General features: G+C 43.3%; 4 protein-coding genes across 5 annotated transcripts; 2 read left to right on the top strand and 2 right to left on the bottom strand.

Moving 5' to 3' along the window:
• The first annotated feature begins 1558 nt into the window (after positions 1 to 1558).
• LOC143184076 (uncharacterized) lies at positions 1559 to 7451 on the top strand. The gene is made up of 9 exons (XM_076386041.1): positions 1559 to 5110; positions 5248 to 5489; positions 5579 to 5756; positions 5818 to 5960; positions 6035 to 6210; positions 6285 to 6396; positions 6461 to 6643; positions 6723 to 6965; positions 7078 to 7451. The coding sequence occupies exons 1-9, from the start codon at positions 2020 to 2022 to the stop codon at positions 7156 to 7158; spliced, it is 4449 nt and encodes a 1482-aa protein (XP_076242156.1). The 5' UTR covers positions 1559 to 2019; the 3' UTR covers positions 7159 to 7451.
• Positions 7033 to 12540, bottom strand: LOC143184079 (large ribosomal subunit protein uL10m-like). Its single transcript, XM_076386046.1, has 3 exons — positions 12396 to 12540; positions 7865 to 8371; positions 7033 to 7804 (listed from the first exon to the last, which is right to left on the bottom strand). The coding sequence occupies exons 1-3, from the start codon at positions 12415 to 12417 to the stop codon at positions 7578 to 7580; spliced, it is 756 nt and encodes a 251-aa protein (XP_076242161.1). The 5' UTR covers positions 12418 to 12540; the 3' UTR covers positions 7033 to 7577.
• Positions 8638 to 12230, bottom strand: LOC143184077 (partitioning defective 3 homolog). 2 transcript variants are annotated; one of them, XM_076386044.1, is made up of 2 exons: positions 9297 to 12230; positions 8638 to 9215 (listed from the first exon to the last, which is right to left on the bottom strand). In XM_076386044.1, the coding sequence occupies exons 1-2, from the start codon at positions 11819 to 11821 to the stop codon at positions 8939 to 8941; spliced, it is 2802 nt and encodes a 933-aa protein (XP_076242159.1). In that variant the 5' UTR covers positions 11822 to 12230; the 3' UTR covers positions 8638 to 8938. The 2 variants fall into 2 exon arrangements, with proteins under 2 accessions (XP_076242159.1, XP_076242158.1); XM_076386043.1 differs by having other exon boundaries at positions 8638 to 12227.
• Positions 12541 to 12721: 181 nt separating the features above from the next.
• Positions 12722 to 15722, top strand: LOC143184078 (UBX domain-containing protein 4). The gene is made up of 7 exons (XM_076386045.1): positions 12722 to 13038; positions 13214 to 13348; positions 13433 to 13848; positions 13913 to 14185; positions 14271 to 14579; positions 14666 to 14901; positions 14984 to 15722. Exons 1-7 carry the CDS (start codon positions 12957 to 12959, stop codon positions 15117 to 15119), a joined length of 1587 nt encoding a protein of 528 aa, XP_076242160.1. The 5' UTR covers positions 12722 to 12956; the 3' UTR covers positions 15120 to 15722.
• Positions 15723 to 16358: the final 636 nt, after the last annotated feature.

Raw genomic sequence — 16358 nt, 5'->3', positions numbered from 1 at the left:
CGTATCCCGTAACTCGTTTGAATGAAAGCTCCCCACCAGAGTGACAACGCATAAGGGCTTTGAGCCTTCCTAATTAAATATAAAACACAGAAACACCTGGTCTTTTATTCAGGTCATAGTCCCTTTTCGTGAATCTCTTTGTCAGTAATTCACACTGCGCATTGTGCACCCTCACTGTTTGTGGGAGTCAACGTAAATATGCGCGTGCGGACCACGCGAGTATGTCGCGTGATGCATTTACAAAAGCCGCTTGGCTTTCAAGATACCTGCCAGTAGACTCTTGAGCGAGCGTACTTAAACCATTAACGTCAGACTTTCTTCGTATAGCAAATGCAATTAAAAATAATCGCCCGGTTAATTTCCAAACAGCCAGGTCACCTAAATCGTCAGGATTCTCTGCGTTATCACCGAAGAATTTCGTTAATGGCGAATACACATGGAGAGAGAAATCGAGTCAATAGCCTTCATTGAAACTCCTTGTCAGTTGAAATAATTACGAGAAGGCAAATAGACGAAGAAAGTGATCGAAGATCGTCGTGATCTTATTACTGTTTCAACTGGCAGAGGATGGCGAAGGTGCAGAGGTTGAGACAGCAAAAACGACTCGAACGCGAGAGGTTTATTTAGAACGGGCCATCGTTCGGCCCGCGAAAATCGAGTGTGAAGTATCGTTTATTTTTAGAGATTGCAATAGAAAATATAGCAGCGGAAAACAGGATGCGTACGTTATTTTCAGACAATTTCATACTAGATAACAGTTGACTGACGAACGTGAAAGAAGCACTAGTGTTCGTGGCCTGAGATACTGCATGTACCGACGTCGAATATCGAATGACATAGAGGCGATTTTGGACATTTTTCAAAAGTGTAGGGGACACTGAATCAGCCCCGGAATAAATGTGGCGTATCGTCTAACTCGATGCGAGATGCTGGTCATCACTTCGCTGGTCCATGCCCTCTCACGGGATTAGTCAAATCCCAAAATAATACCGTGGGCGAGCGGTGTTTGCACATACTGCGGTACAAATCTCCGCAACGATGTAAATCGGACGGTTTAAGCTGTTTGGACGCAAATCCGACCTCTGGTCTATTAAATATTCGCCTCAGTCCTAATTTATGCCACCATTTACTTTCGGTAGTCCCCCATGGAGAGGCTGGGGGGACTTCTACCAATTGTATTTCAGAAATTCCTCTTTGCACATCTTCAAATGATTTTTCACGATTTCTACCAAAGAAAACAGGTCAAGCTGCCGCCATCGGTAATTTGTCTAACCTCCCTTCAAAAGAGTATGCTCAAATTGTCGACCGGCGACCCTCGGAATAATTCATTATTCAAATGATCCGAATATTCATTAATCGAACACGGATGTTCGTGATTCAAAGTGGCGCGCGCGAGCCCCGTATTTCTCTGTTTTGATTTCGGACAGCGGCGCGCAGACAGCAGAGCAGAGTGGACTTGAAAATAACCGACGGCAGGAGAAGGCGAGTCTATTAATAGTGAACCGGCGAGTATCTTTGTCGCGCGTTCGGCAGCGTCCCCGTCCGTCGGTTTCGCAGCGAAAATTCGTCAGTCGATTTACCGTTCCGCGATACATTCTTCGCACGTACGCACGTAGACACGCACGACGGGCAGAAATGGTGGAGAAGAGCGCGTAACTCGATTGGAAGACGATGTTCCGCAGAAGTTCCCGTTCGTGTCTGGCAGCCGTCGTCACGACGCAGCGAATTTCTGGTGGATGCGCCTAAACGTTGCGAGAACAGAGCCACGGTGCTAGACAGGTGTGGATAGACGAGCCAAGGAGGTGGGGAAACGGAGTGAACGTAGGCGCGAGAGCGCGACCGGATGCACGAACGCGCCGGGAGGTTCCACGAAGGTTACACAGGGTTCGGGGTTCACCTATAGACGAACTGGAAGGAAGTTAAAACCACGGATTCGAGTGAATCTAAATAAAGAACTATGCAGAGCCGCGGGTGAGGTGGGGCGGAGCTCGCTGCGAGAGAGATATGCGGTGAGTAAGAATGGTACAGCGGGCCGCATGCAGCATCGAGGCGAACACGTTCCCCAATGGCGTACGGATCAGCGACCGAGACGGAAGAACGTCGGACGTTGCCGCGACGGAAGCGACCGTAGACCACGTACTGCGCGCGGTGCACGAGGAACGTGGCAGCGCGAGGTTCTCCCTGTTTAAGTGGTTCAAGAGATCAGGTAACCGCGACTCGACCGTGGACAAACGGCGGAAGACGATCGACAAGTTCAGGGAGAACGACGGACGTCAACACAGTGTCTCCTCCAGCGTAGAAAGCGTGGACACCTTCTACAGCACCACCACCGTGCGCAGCTTTGCCTTCCACACGGGTACCCTGGGCAGGTGTGATGGACTAGCGCTAGACATCCTCGAGCAAGCGGCAGAAGTTGGCCCCTTCGCGGCTGGCGCCTCGAAGGTTGCAGTTGGCAACAAAGAGAACGACGTGGCGGATGTTGCCTCGACGTTACCTTCAAATGCTCACTCCCACAGGCGAGACATCACTGCCAGATACTCGCTGCAGCCGTCGGCGACGTTTAATTCCTGCGGGAATCTAGCATTCCCTGAGAGAAGACTAGGCTCGTTGAGAAGGTTCGACGACAGAAGGACTAGCTGCAACGTGGGCTCCACGCGCAGAAGGGTGCACGTGAAGGGCAAGCGACGCGCTCCGAATCCTCCTGCAGTGGTGACGAAGACAACAGAGGTAAATGCACGGGAAACACCGAGGAACAGCAGCAGGCGAAAGCGTCGCGCGCCGAAACCACCGGAGAAGGCTGCTGACGGGGACTCGTTCACGGAGAAACGGGAGACACGGGAGGCTGATGGTGGAATGGACATAGAAACGCGCAGGGACACCGAGGACGAGCAGACAATCAGCAACGACACGCTGGTGCTTCAGGGGGGTGTCCTGCTGCCGAAAAAGGAGATTAGACAGATCGGGAAGGAGAAGAACGCGAGAGACTGTGCTGGCTCGTCGGACACCGCTCTTCAAGACATCCCGAGCACAGCCCCTGGCATTGGAACTCTCGGCGCAGCCATGCCACGACCTTGGTACAAACGTAGCGTCTTCGAACATTCTCGGGATTCCGGACCGTCGAGGAGGGGCGATGTTCTTCGAGGGCCTACAACCTCGACGGTCGAAATAAAAGAAGAATGCGCTGCCACGAACATGGGTGCTTCCGCTAGCTACTCCGTGGATGCCTCTTTGTCGAGGCTGAGCTTCTTTCACCGGGCAAGTCAGCCAGACGACAGAAAAAGAGATGCCAAGCGAAAGTCGGGTCTGTCGATCCTGACGAACATCAGTGAGCTGGATAAAGAGGCTGCAGCTATCGTTCAGGAGGAACAAGCTCGCGCTAGAGCCTCTATGCTGCTCAAGTCCTCGCGATTCGTCGATGCGTTCGAGAAGAGGAGCGAGATGAACGAGGAGCTGGTCCAGGACATGGTCACATCCGCCATGGAGAGTTCATCGCCCAGGAGAGGGACGCGGGCCTTGATCTCCAAGTTCAACGCCATCAGCAACATCACCAAGGTCACGGTCAACGCGAATTTCTTCGCGAAAAATGCGAGGGACCAGCCAGCAGCTAAATTCGACCGGGACGTCGTGAGGAATGCGAGAGTGTTCGAGCAGGCAACTGACTGGAAAGAACACCAGAAATTCCCAGTGCAGCCTGTAGCGGGGCAAGGTGGCCACGCCGGGAAAGACATTTCTAGATACTTTCCGGCGCAACAAAAGACGAGAAACAAAGCGGAGAATGCGGACGCGAAGCTGGGAGGAAGCAAGCTCATCACGGCTAAGGAACAGAGCGACCGACTCGCTACGGACACCGCCAGCAGAATATCGTTCTTGCAGAGCCAACTGGCTACAAATCGAATGAACGAGCCGACAATTCCTCAGAAGGATATCGCAGCAGCTGTAATGGAGGAAAAAATTGGATCAAGGCAGGAAGTCGGTGACGAAAGGAGAGAAAGGGAGACGACAAAGACGTTCAACGAGGACACCAGGGGGTACTTGTTTTCCCGCGGTCGTACCTCTGCGGAGAGCAAGGAGCACGTGTCGGGCATTTTCGAGGAGGCCAAGAAGACGGATAAGCATCATTTGGAGGGCGTGCAGAAAGAGTTCTCCGATATCTTCGACGAGATCGATAAGCAGCTACGTATGAAGGAGTTGAAATTCATCGATCGCCGCGCGGCCCGCACGAACGCGACAGCCACTAATCAGAGAAGTAAAGTTCACGAGGAGGAAGCCGGAATATCAAGTAAGGTAACTAAAGTGCTCGATATCCTAGTGGAGGCGGAGAAGGACGCCAAGACAAAGACGGCCGCACAGTTGTCGGAAAAATCGATAGCCATCGGGAATGCCTCCCGCGCGGCCGAGTCAGACGCGAAAACGAAATCGGCGAAGACCAGGTCTCCGATACTGAATACCGTCGAGGATCCAATTACCACGGACTTAAAAGAGATGCTGAAGGAAATGAAACACTCGTTACCAAAGCGTTCGAAGCCCGGGAAAATTGCGACACGGAACACCAACGCACTGGAGAAGGTCGCTACGAATAACGAGATACCTGCTACGCCGAACAAGACGACGTACTTTGTGTCCGCCGTGACGAAAGTCGAGAATATCGCGCTGCAAAACGACTACGAGATGGATAAACAGAAGGTGTCGTGTTCGGTGCAGACTAGTGGAAATATACGGAGATTGAATCAACCCTCTACGTCCTCGGCGCAGCCGTCCACCTCGGGCTGGAAGCAAGAAAATGTTCTTTACAAAACGTCAGGAAGAAACCTGGCCAGTTCAGGATTAGTGAAGAACACCTTCCAGCTGATACGACCGCGCGATTTCGCTGAGATCGAAGCCACGAAGACAACGAAGGTTGCTTACAATGAGAACACTTATGCAAACGTGATCGAGCAGTCGCTTTACGCGAACGCTCAAGTATCTCCATCAGTAAAGCAGTTTGCCGCTGTCACGCCGAAGAACAACGAAGTGAAGAAAGTTAATAATACCAACGCGATAGCAAATGCGTCGCCGTTAACCGAGCGGAAAGTAAACGTAAAGGAGGACACGTTCGAGGGTAGCGAAGAAGGTAACGGAAGATAGTAATTAAGCGGAGTTAGTGGTGGTATGACTCTCGGGCTGAATCACGCGGCTAAATTTATTGTACTCGGTATGATTCGTTTTTCCCTGTTACTCTGCTGATGTTCCCGATCTCGTTTATTACAGAGGACAATGCGATGGAAAAAAACATGAACACGCTAGCTATAAACCGATTACTCAGGAAGCTGGAGGCTGCAATTGCATCTGGCCATCACCAGCAGGCTGCGGGATTGGCGAAAGAGCTGGCGCGTCTCAAGATCCACTGTTCCGTGATTCGACAACGATCAGCCCGTCTCAAAGATCAGTTGATTAAAGCCAATATGTACATTGAGGACAAGCTAGCCCACCAGGGGCCCATACCTCTTCAGGTAAATAGCGGTAGCCACTCAAATCAAGTCACCCGCCTGCTACCTGCCGTGATGATATTAGATGCTTTACTAACACGATATAATAATAGTTACCGAGCAAAATGACAGTCGCTGAGCTAAAGACGAAGATACACACGGAATTCGAGATACCGACGAACGTACAGCGATGGATCATCGGGAAGAACCTGGCCGACCGCGATGGAGCAACCCTCAACGAGCTACAAGCGGTGGATGGGTCTCCTATATTCTTATACCTCGTAGCACCAGGTAAAAAAGTGAACGATGCAGTGAGAAAGTATTATATTACACTTAACTTTTTTTGTTGCAGAACTGAAGCCTGAAAATGTGATACAAGTAGACAAGCCTAGTACCGCAGAGGTGCTGACAAATGTGATAAATGATGAGGCAACTTCATCCGCGGAAGTGCTGCAGGTGGTAGAAGAAGAGTGTGAAGTAGTCGAAGAACCTCAGGTATACCTCTCTTCATAATCAGGGATAATGAGTATAGGATGTAATTTAATCTCTGGGATAATGTCCATGAGTAGAAGACAAAGGAAAGTACACCAGAGGAGACCAAGATGGAGAGATACGAGGAATTAATCTCTTTAGAAAACTGTGACGTGATACCCAACTCGGAGCCAATCGAGTGTCCCGTATGCTTTGTTACATATGGTCCACGCGAAGGTGTGATACTGAGGGATTGCTTACATATGTTTTGCAGGTATGAAAAATTGAAAGACCTATCATTTTCATAACATATTTCGTCTGTGACTTCATTAAACACAACTGTTTCAGGTCATGTATTGCTAATACGATTAGATACTGCGAAGAAGCCGAAGTGAAATGCCCCTATAGAGATTCCGAATACACCTGTGAATCGACTCTCCAAGAACGCGAGATCAAAGCAGTGAGTTTCTCAAAATCTGATAAATTATTAACAAAAGTACCTGATATGTAATATATGTACTCAGCTTGTGGAGCCGGAGGTTTACCAACAACATCTCGCAAAGTCGATTGCCCAAGCAGAGAACAATGCCGGGAACAATGCGTTTCACTGTAAAACTCCAGATTGCCCCGGCTGGTGCATCTATGATGATGACGTGAACAATTTCCTCTGTCCCGTGTGTCGAGCGAATAATTGTCTCACCTGCCAGGTCAGGAAACAAACCACGCACGTCATGCTATCTTACTTTATGCTAGTGAAACCTGTACGATAATTTCCACTTGACGCAGGCTATACACACTGGCAAAAATTGCAAACAATACCAACAGGAATTGAGATTATCGAAAGAAACTGATCAAGAGTCGAGAAGAACAGCTGCGATGCTGGAAGAAATGGTGGATAGGGGAGAAGCACTCGCTTGTCCTACGTGTGCGGTTGTGCTAATGAAAAAATGGGGTTGCGATTGGTTAAGGTGTTCAATGTGCAAGACGGAAATCTGTTGGGTAACTAGGGGTCCACGTTGGGGTCCAGGAGTGAGTAATCGATAAGCTGAGATATGTATCTGTATATAATAGAAATGGTAATGTACACGTTTGTAGCCTGATTGTTTTACTTCTTTATTGATCGTTCCACTGGCTTTTACAGGGAAAAGGGGACACATCTGGAGGCTGTAGATGCGGCGAAAATGGAGTCAAGTGTCATCCTCGTTGCAATTACTGTCATTGAGGTGAACCGTAAAAAGATACAACTGTTGCCACGACGTACAATGTACAGAAGAGAAGAAGAGCGTATCAGCCAAATTTTTTGTACATCGCTATTGACGTAGTCAACCACTGATCAAAGCGAGAGACTGTCTTTGACGTTCGTTTAATAACGAGTTCGATAACCGATAAACTGATATTGATAAGTTACACGTATAACGTTACACGCTGCTTGCTCAACGATTAACCTTATCGCGGAACCGTCCTTCGTGGAATTGAAAATAATGTGAAGCAATAAAATAACGCGTGCATCCTCGGTTTCTAACGATTACTCTTATTTTCTATATCAAAGAAAGGACTTGGTCAAATAAATTGTACTATTTACTGAAAGCTTCGTGTGAATGATAAACGTATAATAAATTATTGATACAGGTAGCTTTGCACTTATACAGACGCCGACTGATCGTTCTCGTTAGTTTGTTTCGCATTTGTTCCAATCTGTCCTAAACGTGTCACCAAGGTAGACTGATGATGAGTGAGCTGCCGATTGAGATTGACGCCACCCGCATTTTGTAACACTTGAACTAGACCGACCTGTGCTGTCATCATGTCCATTTGGCCATACTTCAAGAAATCATCGTAGTTCAGGACATATCCTTCTAATGCTCCCCCTGAAAAAAATGAAGCAACATAATAATCATAAAATATTTCACTTCACAATAACCACATACCTATTGTGTACAACTTTGTGGTCTTCTTAATAATCTTCTGTAGAGCGGTCACATTTATATCAGGACTGAATATCCATGCACTGAAGTTGCTAATTAGTGGTTTAAGGCCTTCATAAGGAGTATCTTCTATTGCTGCATTCATAAGATGCCTTCCGTAGCGTTTGAAATACATATTCGCTCTCCGCAGGGGGACTTCGATTTCGAATAGATCTTCTTGATATATACTATTTACATGCACGCAGGCTATCATTTTTGAATTATCGAACCAATTACGAATGTCCTTTACTAAAATCTTATCATAAGGACCAAGTTCCTTCTCTACTCTGACTACATTTGCTTCCGAGCAAAATTCCTCTAAAGTTTTATCCTTGTTAGGATTGATATAAAATGGTGTTAATAGTTCATTCAGGACTTTATTCTTGTAAAAGATTTTTGGTTTCTTGATGTTTATTTTACCTCTAAAACGTTTTTGCTGATATAACAACTGATTGGGTGTTAACTGAAATGCTAAAACAGAAGAAATATGTTCTACATTTTAAGAAGACAAGCTTATCCATCACTCATCCAATTAGTGAACGTACCGTGCTACTTTTGGGCTTCGTTACACACTGTTTGTATCAAATGTTTTCTTCTTGGTGAACAAATTGGAATTTTAGAATGTCAGTCAAAGTTAACATGGTCTTAAAGATACCTATTTGGAAGTCTAAATGTAATGGTAACAACATAGTCCCCATTTGGTAACTATTGGTTATTCAACATACACACTGGATAAATTGCGTGCACGATTATTTTATTTTAAAAATAGATACATGATCGGTATGAATTAAGGACGAGTACAAAAATTATATAAGTATATACAGAATTAATTATAAGTACTTCTCCTTCGAACATTATAAGGCACTTTGGAACAAATCATACATGTAAATATATACCTATGTGATCGCGCGCCGTGCGATGAGTGTTAGAATGTGTATTCGTGTGTATTATATGTGTTTTCTAGACGATATGCACAAATACGTTTACGTGTAGAGTGATTTCCGTATCTACCTTACAAATACCATTCGTCGGTTTTTATTATGCGATATAATTAATGGTTCCGCTACAATAATTACTGGATTCATGCCGAGCTTCTATACTGTCACCGAAATTGAGCGATTTCCTATTTTTCCCTAACCGAAGCATCGAACGGATGCCCCCTTTTTTTCTAGAACGCTTGTATCGATCATCTAAAGCCGAATTAAGAGAAGCCTGTTTCACGTCTCCCCGAGTGTTAGGGAAACCCTCGCGATCGTCCTTAAAATTATTGCCACTGGTTATCTCGCCGTGTACATCATCCACCAGCCAATGCTTCCTAGGCGAAGTGAATTTATTATTGCAACCAGGTATAGTGTATACGTATTCCGACTGAGCAGGGTCCACGGACTTCTCGTACCGTTTTGAGTTACTGTCGCTCGCCATGCTCCCTTCATTGCTGCTTTTGCTCTTGTTTTTCTCGAAACTGTCCTGCTTGCTCCGCCTCGTCTGATCCTCCGAGTCTGTCGACTGATTCGCAGGCTTTTGATTCGTCTGTTCTTGATTCTTATTTTCTCGCCCCTCCCGTAGCTTTTTGTTTCTCTTATAAGTGTCTGTGTTCTTCGCGTCCAAGGCAGCGTGTCGTTTCTCCGACATACTCTGCCTACCCAAAGCGTCGCGGGAGAATTTATTGGAAGAGGAGTTAAATTCTTCCAGGGACAACTGACTGTCGTAGGTTGGGTCCCCGGAATACTGACTGTCCTTGTCGTCTATATTTCTTTTGGCATCATTGCACTGTGAATCATTGGAGTCTTCTAGCAATATAGGTTCCGCGCGATCATCGCGCTGGCCTATAGTGATTTTCTTCACGTTACTGACAGGTTCTATCCAGGTCTTATTGGTAGCGATACAGTAGCTTTCGTTTCTCAGACTGTTTTTATTATATTGCTCCGTTAATCTATCTATCACTGGGTTCCAAGGGGATGCAGTCACGCAAGACAACAGACCCCCATTGTCTAAGATGTCTGACTGGGAATTTAAATTATTCTTCTCTTTCACCCTACCCTCGTTGGCCTTCGTGGAATCGGATATGTATACACTATTGGCAGACTCCAGTTTACAATGAGAAGACAAATTTTCTGGAAGATTCTTTTCGTTTGCGTCGTAAGAGGATATCCTCCTGGCTATTGTAAGAGTAATTACTCCTGTTACAGAACTATTTGTATTGAGCATCGCCCTCCTGAGAGTTTCCATTGCATCAGAATTGGACAGACCTAATAAGGACACCCCATTAACATTGAGCAATTGATCATTGGTCCTTAATCGTCCGTCTCTGGAAGCCGCACCTCCATGGAGGACACTTTTTATGAAGATCCCCAAATCCATGTTAGTATTCTCGTCCGTGTTGGTGGTTTTCCCTTTTACGCTAACACCTAATCCAGCTTTTTCAGAATCATGCACTGGTATGTCCAATGTTAATATCATTCGATTTTTTCGTGGCGATAAAACAATATCCTCTGTGGATTTTACTGATTTAAATGTGCATTTATCATAACTACGAGAATTAATTTTATCTGGGACTTCAGTATTCTTCTTTAATGGTGATGTATTTAATGTATTCCAATATTTTGAGTTATCTGTGGTTTCTGTAGTTTGGCTTGCAGAGGTAGCTTGAGAATGGGAATCTGGAAGGGTAGAAGAAATTTCCTCTTGACGAGATACCACCATTCTTACCTTCCCACCAGCTGGAATACTTCGAAGCAGTGACACCACTTCTGCCTGACTTTTACCTGTCATTTCCTTATTATTTACTTCTAGCAGTCTATCGCCAGGCCTCAATCTACCATCCTCAACTGCAGCACCTTTTGGTAATATGTTCTTAATGTATATAGGGCAATGACCCCCAGCAGGATTATCACGTGTGGTAACACTAAATCCCAGACCATTGCTCCCTTTTGTTAATTCTATTTCTATCATACGTCCAATCTTACGTGTGTTAGCAGTCTGCAACAAGTTGTAGTTGCTACACTGGAGTCTTTTGACATTTTCATCAGTTTCTGTTTTCTCAGATCCACTACTTGTATTGCCATGATTCTTATGCAATATTTTCTCACGTGGCTTTTTATGTTTCACCACAGAAATTTGTAAACAGGGTTCAGTCTTGCATGTTCGAAAGATTTCTTGCACTTTAGAGAATGGTACATGCAACAAATTGTGTCCATTAATCTTTATGATCTTATCATGCAAATCAATCTGTCCATCTCTAGCAATTCTACCATTAGGCTCAATTCCTTCAACTCTAAGTCCTTGATCATTACCCAATAAGTCATAACATGGCACCACATGAAGCCCCAGTGGTCCTGCTTCATTCTTTATCACAATTTCTCGAATCTCTCCTTGATCTCCAGATTCTATATTAGCATTTACATATTCAAATGACACTTTGGCATCTTGTCCCAGTGGTTCTCTACGGCGAGATTCTCTGGGAAGGGATTGAGCAGAATATGTAGTTAGACATGGTTCTCTGGTTGACAGTACGTGCATTGACAATCTTTTAGTACTTTCTCTTTTAATACTACTATTGGATATGGAGGAATGTGTGTCTATTGCATAAGATGGTTCTTTCCCATCCGAATGGAAAAAGTCAGGGCTATTGGTTCCAACTGAACTTGCCCCATCACCACCGACATGTGCAGTATCTGTACTCACAAAATGAGCAACAATCTGCTCTCTGTCATCAGCTACATCACATAACCTATCATCTGGATCCAACAGACCACCTCCAGTTAAGGAGGATAAGCTGTTAATAGTTAGTGCACTATCATTTTTCCCAGTTGCCTTTTTGTACCTTAAGATAGCTTCGTGCATTAAGTCTTTAACCAGTAGGGTTCCATCCCCACAAGGAACCACCACTCTAACGTTATCGAAACACACAGTCACCTTCATGCTCGTTCCGATTTCATATTATCGTGTTATACGTTTACGAGCGTGTATCGATGATTTATGCCGCTTTAACACGCTCGAAATTATTTCTGATCTACCATTAAACGAACAAGGTGAAACGAATGCAATTCATACAGTGCATGTAAGGTTCAAAATTTTTCTCGTATAATACGATTATCGTCTATTATCTGTCGTGCAGTTCCATATTCCGATAATGAATCACCGACATAGCGCACTGGACACTTTGACTACCTTATTGTTGATTATCTTCGTTTAAAAACTATGCGTATATACCGAAATCAAGTGGACATACTTGAAACAGAAAACTTTATCGCGACTGATAAGGCGGACGCGTACGCCCAACTTTATCACAACATCAAATATGCGGAACAGACGCACTCGCCATTACGACATTCTATTCCACTATTCCTTGTGACAGTCCAACGGAAAATGGAAAACATGGCGATACAAACAGTGTGGCCAACAAAACAACCCGATGTACCGCTTTCGTCTAACCATTATCAATGAAATACGTTTTGAACAGTAACAAGTGAAGAATAGCGTGAACAAGACTTACCTTTCGTTATGAAATGTGCCATTGTTGTGTGGTGCGATCATTAAACGAAGGACACTAAATGATTCACTCTTCACTGTTATGTTTTACACAACCCCTACCTAACCATTCTTACTTACACATCGACCATACTAGAATGGTCCAATTCCACTGTTCCTTATTTAGCCTTGAATCCTTAAGGCTCACTTTCAACAAGAGAAACTCTTATCGATTTAACAGTGACTCTAATCGCCAATTGGCGAAGAACTAATGTAAAATATATGCAAATAACGTTGATTTGCACTTGATTTTGGCTAACGTTATAAGTTTATATAAGATTAAAGCCAACGCAAGTGCATTTTAAATTATTATGCAATCAATGGATTCAAAGAGAAAGTAAAATGCTAACTATTAGTATGTTGAACTGACTCCTTGACTCAGTCGAAAAATCACCTACCCAAACCTTGCTCGGATTTTGAAACGTCAACTTCTACGTTAAATTTCTAGTGATTAAACTACTTTTTCATTACGTCATTATCAGTTGAAAGTACAATAGAAGACAAACACTTCTAATTCCTATACAAAATGAAGTGGTTCGAGGGTAGCATCAATGAAGCAGTGGCAACATCCAAATCCAGAAAAGCAGTTTTCGTTGTATTTGTTGAAGGTGTATATTCTTACTTTTAGGTTAAGCTATTGTTCACATTTCCTAGTCATATTAACTGCTGCATTGAATTACAATTGCATTGCCCTATGCATTTTGTTCTTGAACCACAGACTGACTATCATTCCATGTCTCTGATTAATTTCATGAGTCAAACAGTGTTACTATCTCTTTACAGGAAAGGATGACACATCAACTCAGGTGGCTGAAGCAATCAATGCAACAGAGGTTTCTTGTCATTTGGAACAAGAACACTTTGTAGCAATTCGATTGGAAAGTGGATCTGAAACCTATAGGTTCTTTGCACAGATTTGTATCCTTTTGCATAATGTAGTCATATGTGCCAAAAATTACATTTTCATTGAAATCCTATATCATTCTGAACATCTTTGATCAGATCAATTGGTACCTGTACCATCTATATTTTTTATTGGGGAGAATGGTGTACCATTGGAGATTGTTGCTGGAAGTGTAACAGCAGCAGATTTGTTAGCTAAAATTGATTTAGTTTTAACAAAAGCTGGAAAAAATAAAGATTCCTCTGTCAACTTGATAGATGCAGAGAAGAAAGCTGCAGCTAGCAACTCCAATACAAATGCTAGCGTGCAGCAGGAAAGTACTACTACAACAAGCTCTAATGTGGAAGTATCATCAACAAAAACAGAGAGTGAGAATAAGGATGTGGCTGCAGCTGATACAAAGGTAGAACCTTCTACCAGTGCAGATACCACTGAACAGATTAAATCAAGTAATGAGTTGAAGGAAGAGCGAAGCAGTCCACCAAAAGATTCCAGTAGTCAACTAACACATGAAGTATGTTTCCAAAATAATTTGTTCAGTAATGTAAAGGAAATATTTAATTATTATTTAATTGCAGGAAAAAGTAAAAAGGGCTCGGCAGATGATCGAATTGCAACGAAAGCAACGCGTAGAAGAAGAAGAACGCAAGGCGAAAGAAGCGGAGTTGGCGCGCCGTCAAGTTCGACGCGATGTTCAGAAAGTGAGACTAAGACAACAAGACTTAGAAATGAAGCAAGCTCACGAGGAAAGATTAAAAGAGAAAGCTGCAGATGCTGCAGCTAGGGAAAAAGTTAGGCAGCAAATTGCTCAAGATAAGTTAGAAAGAAAAGAAAAGGAATTAGTTTTGCAGGTTCGTGCATATTATATATATTGTTAAATTCAATTGTTAGGTTATATTTCCATGTACTAATGATCGATGTCTTTATTGAATATAGCAACAACTGCAGAAACAACAAGAGCCACAAATGCCTAAGCCGTCTATGTCCACAACAATCGATAGTACTGTAACTCGAATTCAGTTTCGATTGCCATCGGGTAATCCTCATTTGGGACAGTTTGAGCCGACAAGTACTTTACGAGATTTGCGTACCTATGTTATCCAAAACATTGATTTACCTTTCCGCCAATTTACGATATCTACTTCGTTTCCGCGAAGGGACTTGACACACGACGAGGATGATAAAACTCTTTTGGAGTTGCAGCTAGTTCCTACAGCTGTTATTTTAATTTTGCCTTTGAAAAACGTAATTAAACTTTACATAAAAAAAAAATAATCAAACTGTTTCGCTCTAGTATATCAACTTTTCATTGCCTTAATTTATGATTCTAGCCGAATGTCACTGCAACCGTAACCACCACGCAAAATGTTGGTTTCTTATCCTGGTTCGTGTGGTCTCTGTTCTCACCTATCATAGGTGTTTACAATTACTTGGTAGGTTACTTCTCAGGAGGTACACGACCAAATTCATCAAGACAACAAAGTGGCTCCGATGAGAACAGAGACACACCAAGCAGCGGAGATGGAGCGATTATACCGAATCTTCAAAACGTTGCTAATTCATCAGGGTAGGTCTTACATTTACACGGATACTTTGTAACAATGAAACGAAAATATAAAGTTAATTGAACTATTATTTGTGATATTCAGTTTGGTCAGAAGATATTTGAGTAAACAAGGGGGGACAACCATCAAAACGGAGGGGAATATACATAGACTGCATTCAGGTGGGGATGATAATGATGAGAATAACACATGGAATGGTAATTCAACGCAACAAATGTAGAACAACGTAGGTCAATCACGTTCCAGTAAACTCGGTTGTTTCATTAACCAGAACTTTAAAATATGCATGTTATTTTATTTAAAAATATATTTTGTTAAACTTTTGCACTTTTCTGTTCTACTACATTACAATCGGGTGTTGAGTTTTACGATATAATCATGGTGATGCATCGTAGTTGATAAACAGGACGAATCATCTACGAAAGAAGTTTATTTCTTGCAATTCGATATTATGAAATATCAAATTGATTATTAATTTTTGTGTGTTACCAGTAATACACGGACCAAACGCAATCATTCAATTGCGTAGAAACAGATAAGCCTACATCACAAAATTTTCAATTTTATGTTATATCCTTCTAACCATATTACGAATATCAGAATAGTCAAAGGTTTAAGTTAATTTATGTTTAGAGATACTTTAGACAACTTATTTTACTACGCTATTCTAATAAAAGTTACACTATATTTTCGGATGGTAATAAGAATTGCATTGAATGTAGCAAATATATTGTTTTATTGTGCGATCAAAGGCAAAACGCACCGAATAGGATGCGTTTATTCTGTTAACATATAAATAAAGATGTACAAAAAATCTGCACAATCTTTGCTTCTCGTTTGACCAATCCCTCCCAAAGGAGTGCCTAAGTGGCGCCTAAGTTAACGTCTCCGACCGTGAAGTAAGATGATATACGGTGGTTTATTACAACGGTGAGAACACGAAATCGTGACGTGGGATTTTTCGTCTAACGAAACATGACTCCAAAAATATGTCGAAGGCAATAGGAAACAAACGCTGAGGAAGTGGCTTAGTCACCTTGTTCTGTGGTCGACATGTCGGAGGAACCGATAATTTACACCCTTCCAACAAAGCTGTCGATTGCGGCACCAATTAAGCGTAAAATTAACAAACATTTTGGCCGACTTGTTCCTTCACGAGTTTCAACTTTCTGGCAATATATTGCAGAACCTGCTAGAGGAGTGTCATGTGAGTAACGTGATCTCACAGACACACCTACTAGTTCTTTCCACAACTGGCCTACTGTGCCTGGGCTGAGGTCCTGTATACTCGAATGCGTAGGATGACTTTGTCATCGTTTCATACAATTAACTTGAAGTCTCGATGAAAAATGCAGAATCGGACGTAAATCAGATAGAACGCATATAAATCAATTTTAATTAAAATCTGTAGGCTGAATGGATCACCGCCACCAATATTTCTAGATCTGATTTAGAGAGA

This window comes from Calliopsis andreniformis, chromosome 9 (genome assembly GCF_051401765.1).
Source record: "Calliopsis andreniformis isolate RMS-2024a chromosome 9, iyCalAndr_principal, whole genome shotgun sequence".
NCBI classification, from domain to species: domain Eukaryota; kingdom Metazoa; phylum Arthropoda; class Insecta; order Hymenoptera; family Andrenidae; genus Calliopsis; species Calliopsis andreniformis.
Note: the sequence above shows the minus strand (reverse complement) of the source record. Positions and strands in the feature narration are given on the sequence as shown.

Excerpts from the sequence above, each read along its gene's own strand:
- LOC143184076 (XM_076386041.1), top strand. The coding sequence starts at position 2,020 with ATGGTACAGCGGGCCGCATGCAGCATCGAGGCGAACACGTTCCCCAAT. Across the intron at positions 5,111-5,247 it reads GTTCGAGGGTAGCGAAGAAG|AGGACAATGCGATGGAAAAA; the intron begins GTAACGGAAGAT and ends CGTTTATTACAG. Across the intron at positions 6,397-6,460 it reads AAGAACGCGAGATCAAAGCA|CTTGTGGAGCCGGAGGTTTA; the intron begins GTGAGTTTCTCA and ends ATATGTACTCAG.
- LOC143184077 (XM_076386043.1), bottom strand. The coding sequence starts at position 11,821 with ATGAAGGTGACTGTGTGTTTCGATAACGTTAGAGTGGTGGTTCCTTGT.
- LOC143184079 (XM_076386046.1), bottom strand. The coding sequence starts at position 12,417 with ATGGCACATTTCATAACGAAAG. Across the intron at positions 8,372-12,395 it reads GGCACATTTCATAACGAAAG|CATTTCAGTTAACACCCAAT; the intron begins GTAAGTCTTGTT and ends CTTCTGTTTTAG. Across the intron at positions 7,805-7,864 it reads CACAAAGTTGTACACAATAG|GGGGAGCATTAGAAGGATAT; the intron begins GTATGTGGTTAT and ends CATTTTTTTCAG.
- LOC143184078 (XM_076386045.1), top strand. The coding sequence starts at position 12,957 with ATGAAGTGGTTCGAGGGTAGCATCAATGAAGCAGTGGCAACATCCAAA. Across the intron at positions 13,349-13,432 it reads TAGGTTCTTTGCACAGATTT|ATCAATTGGTACCTGTACCA; the intron begins GTATCCTTTTGC and ends ATCTTTGATCAG. Across the intron at positions 14,902-14,983 it reads AACGTTGCTAATTCATCAGG|TTTGGTCAGAAGATATTTGA; the intron begins GTAGGTCTTACA and ends TGTGATATTCAG.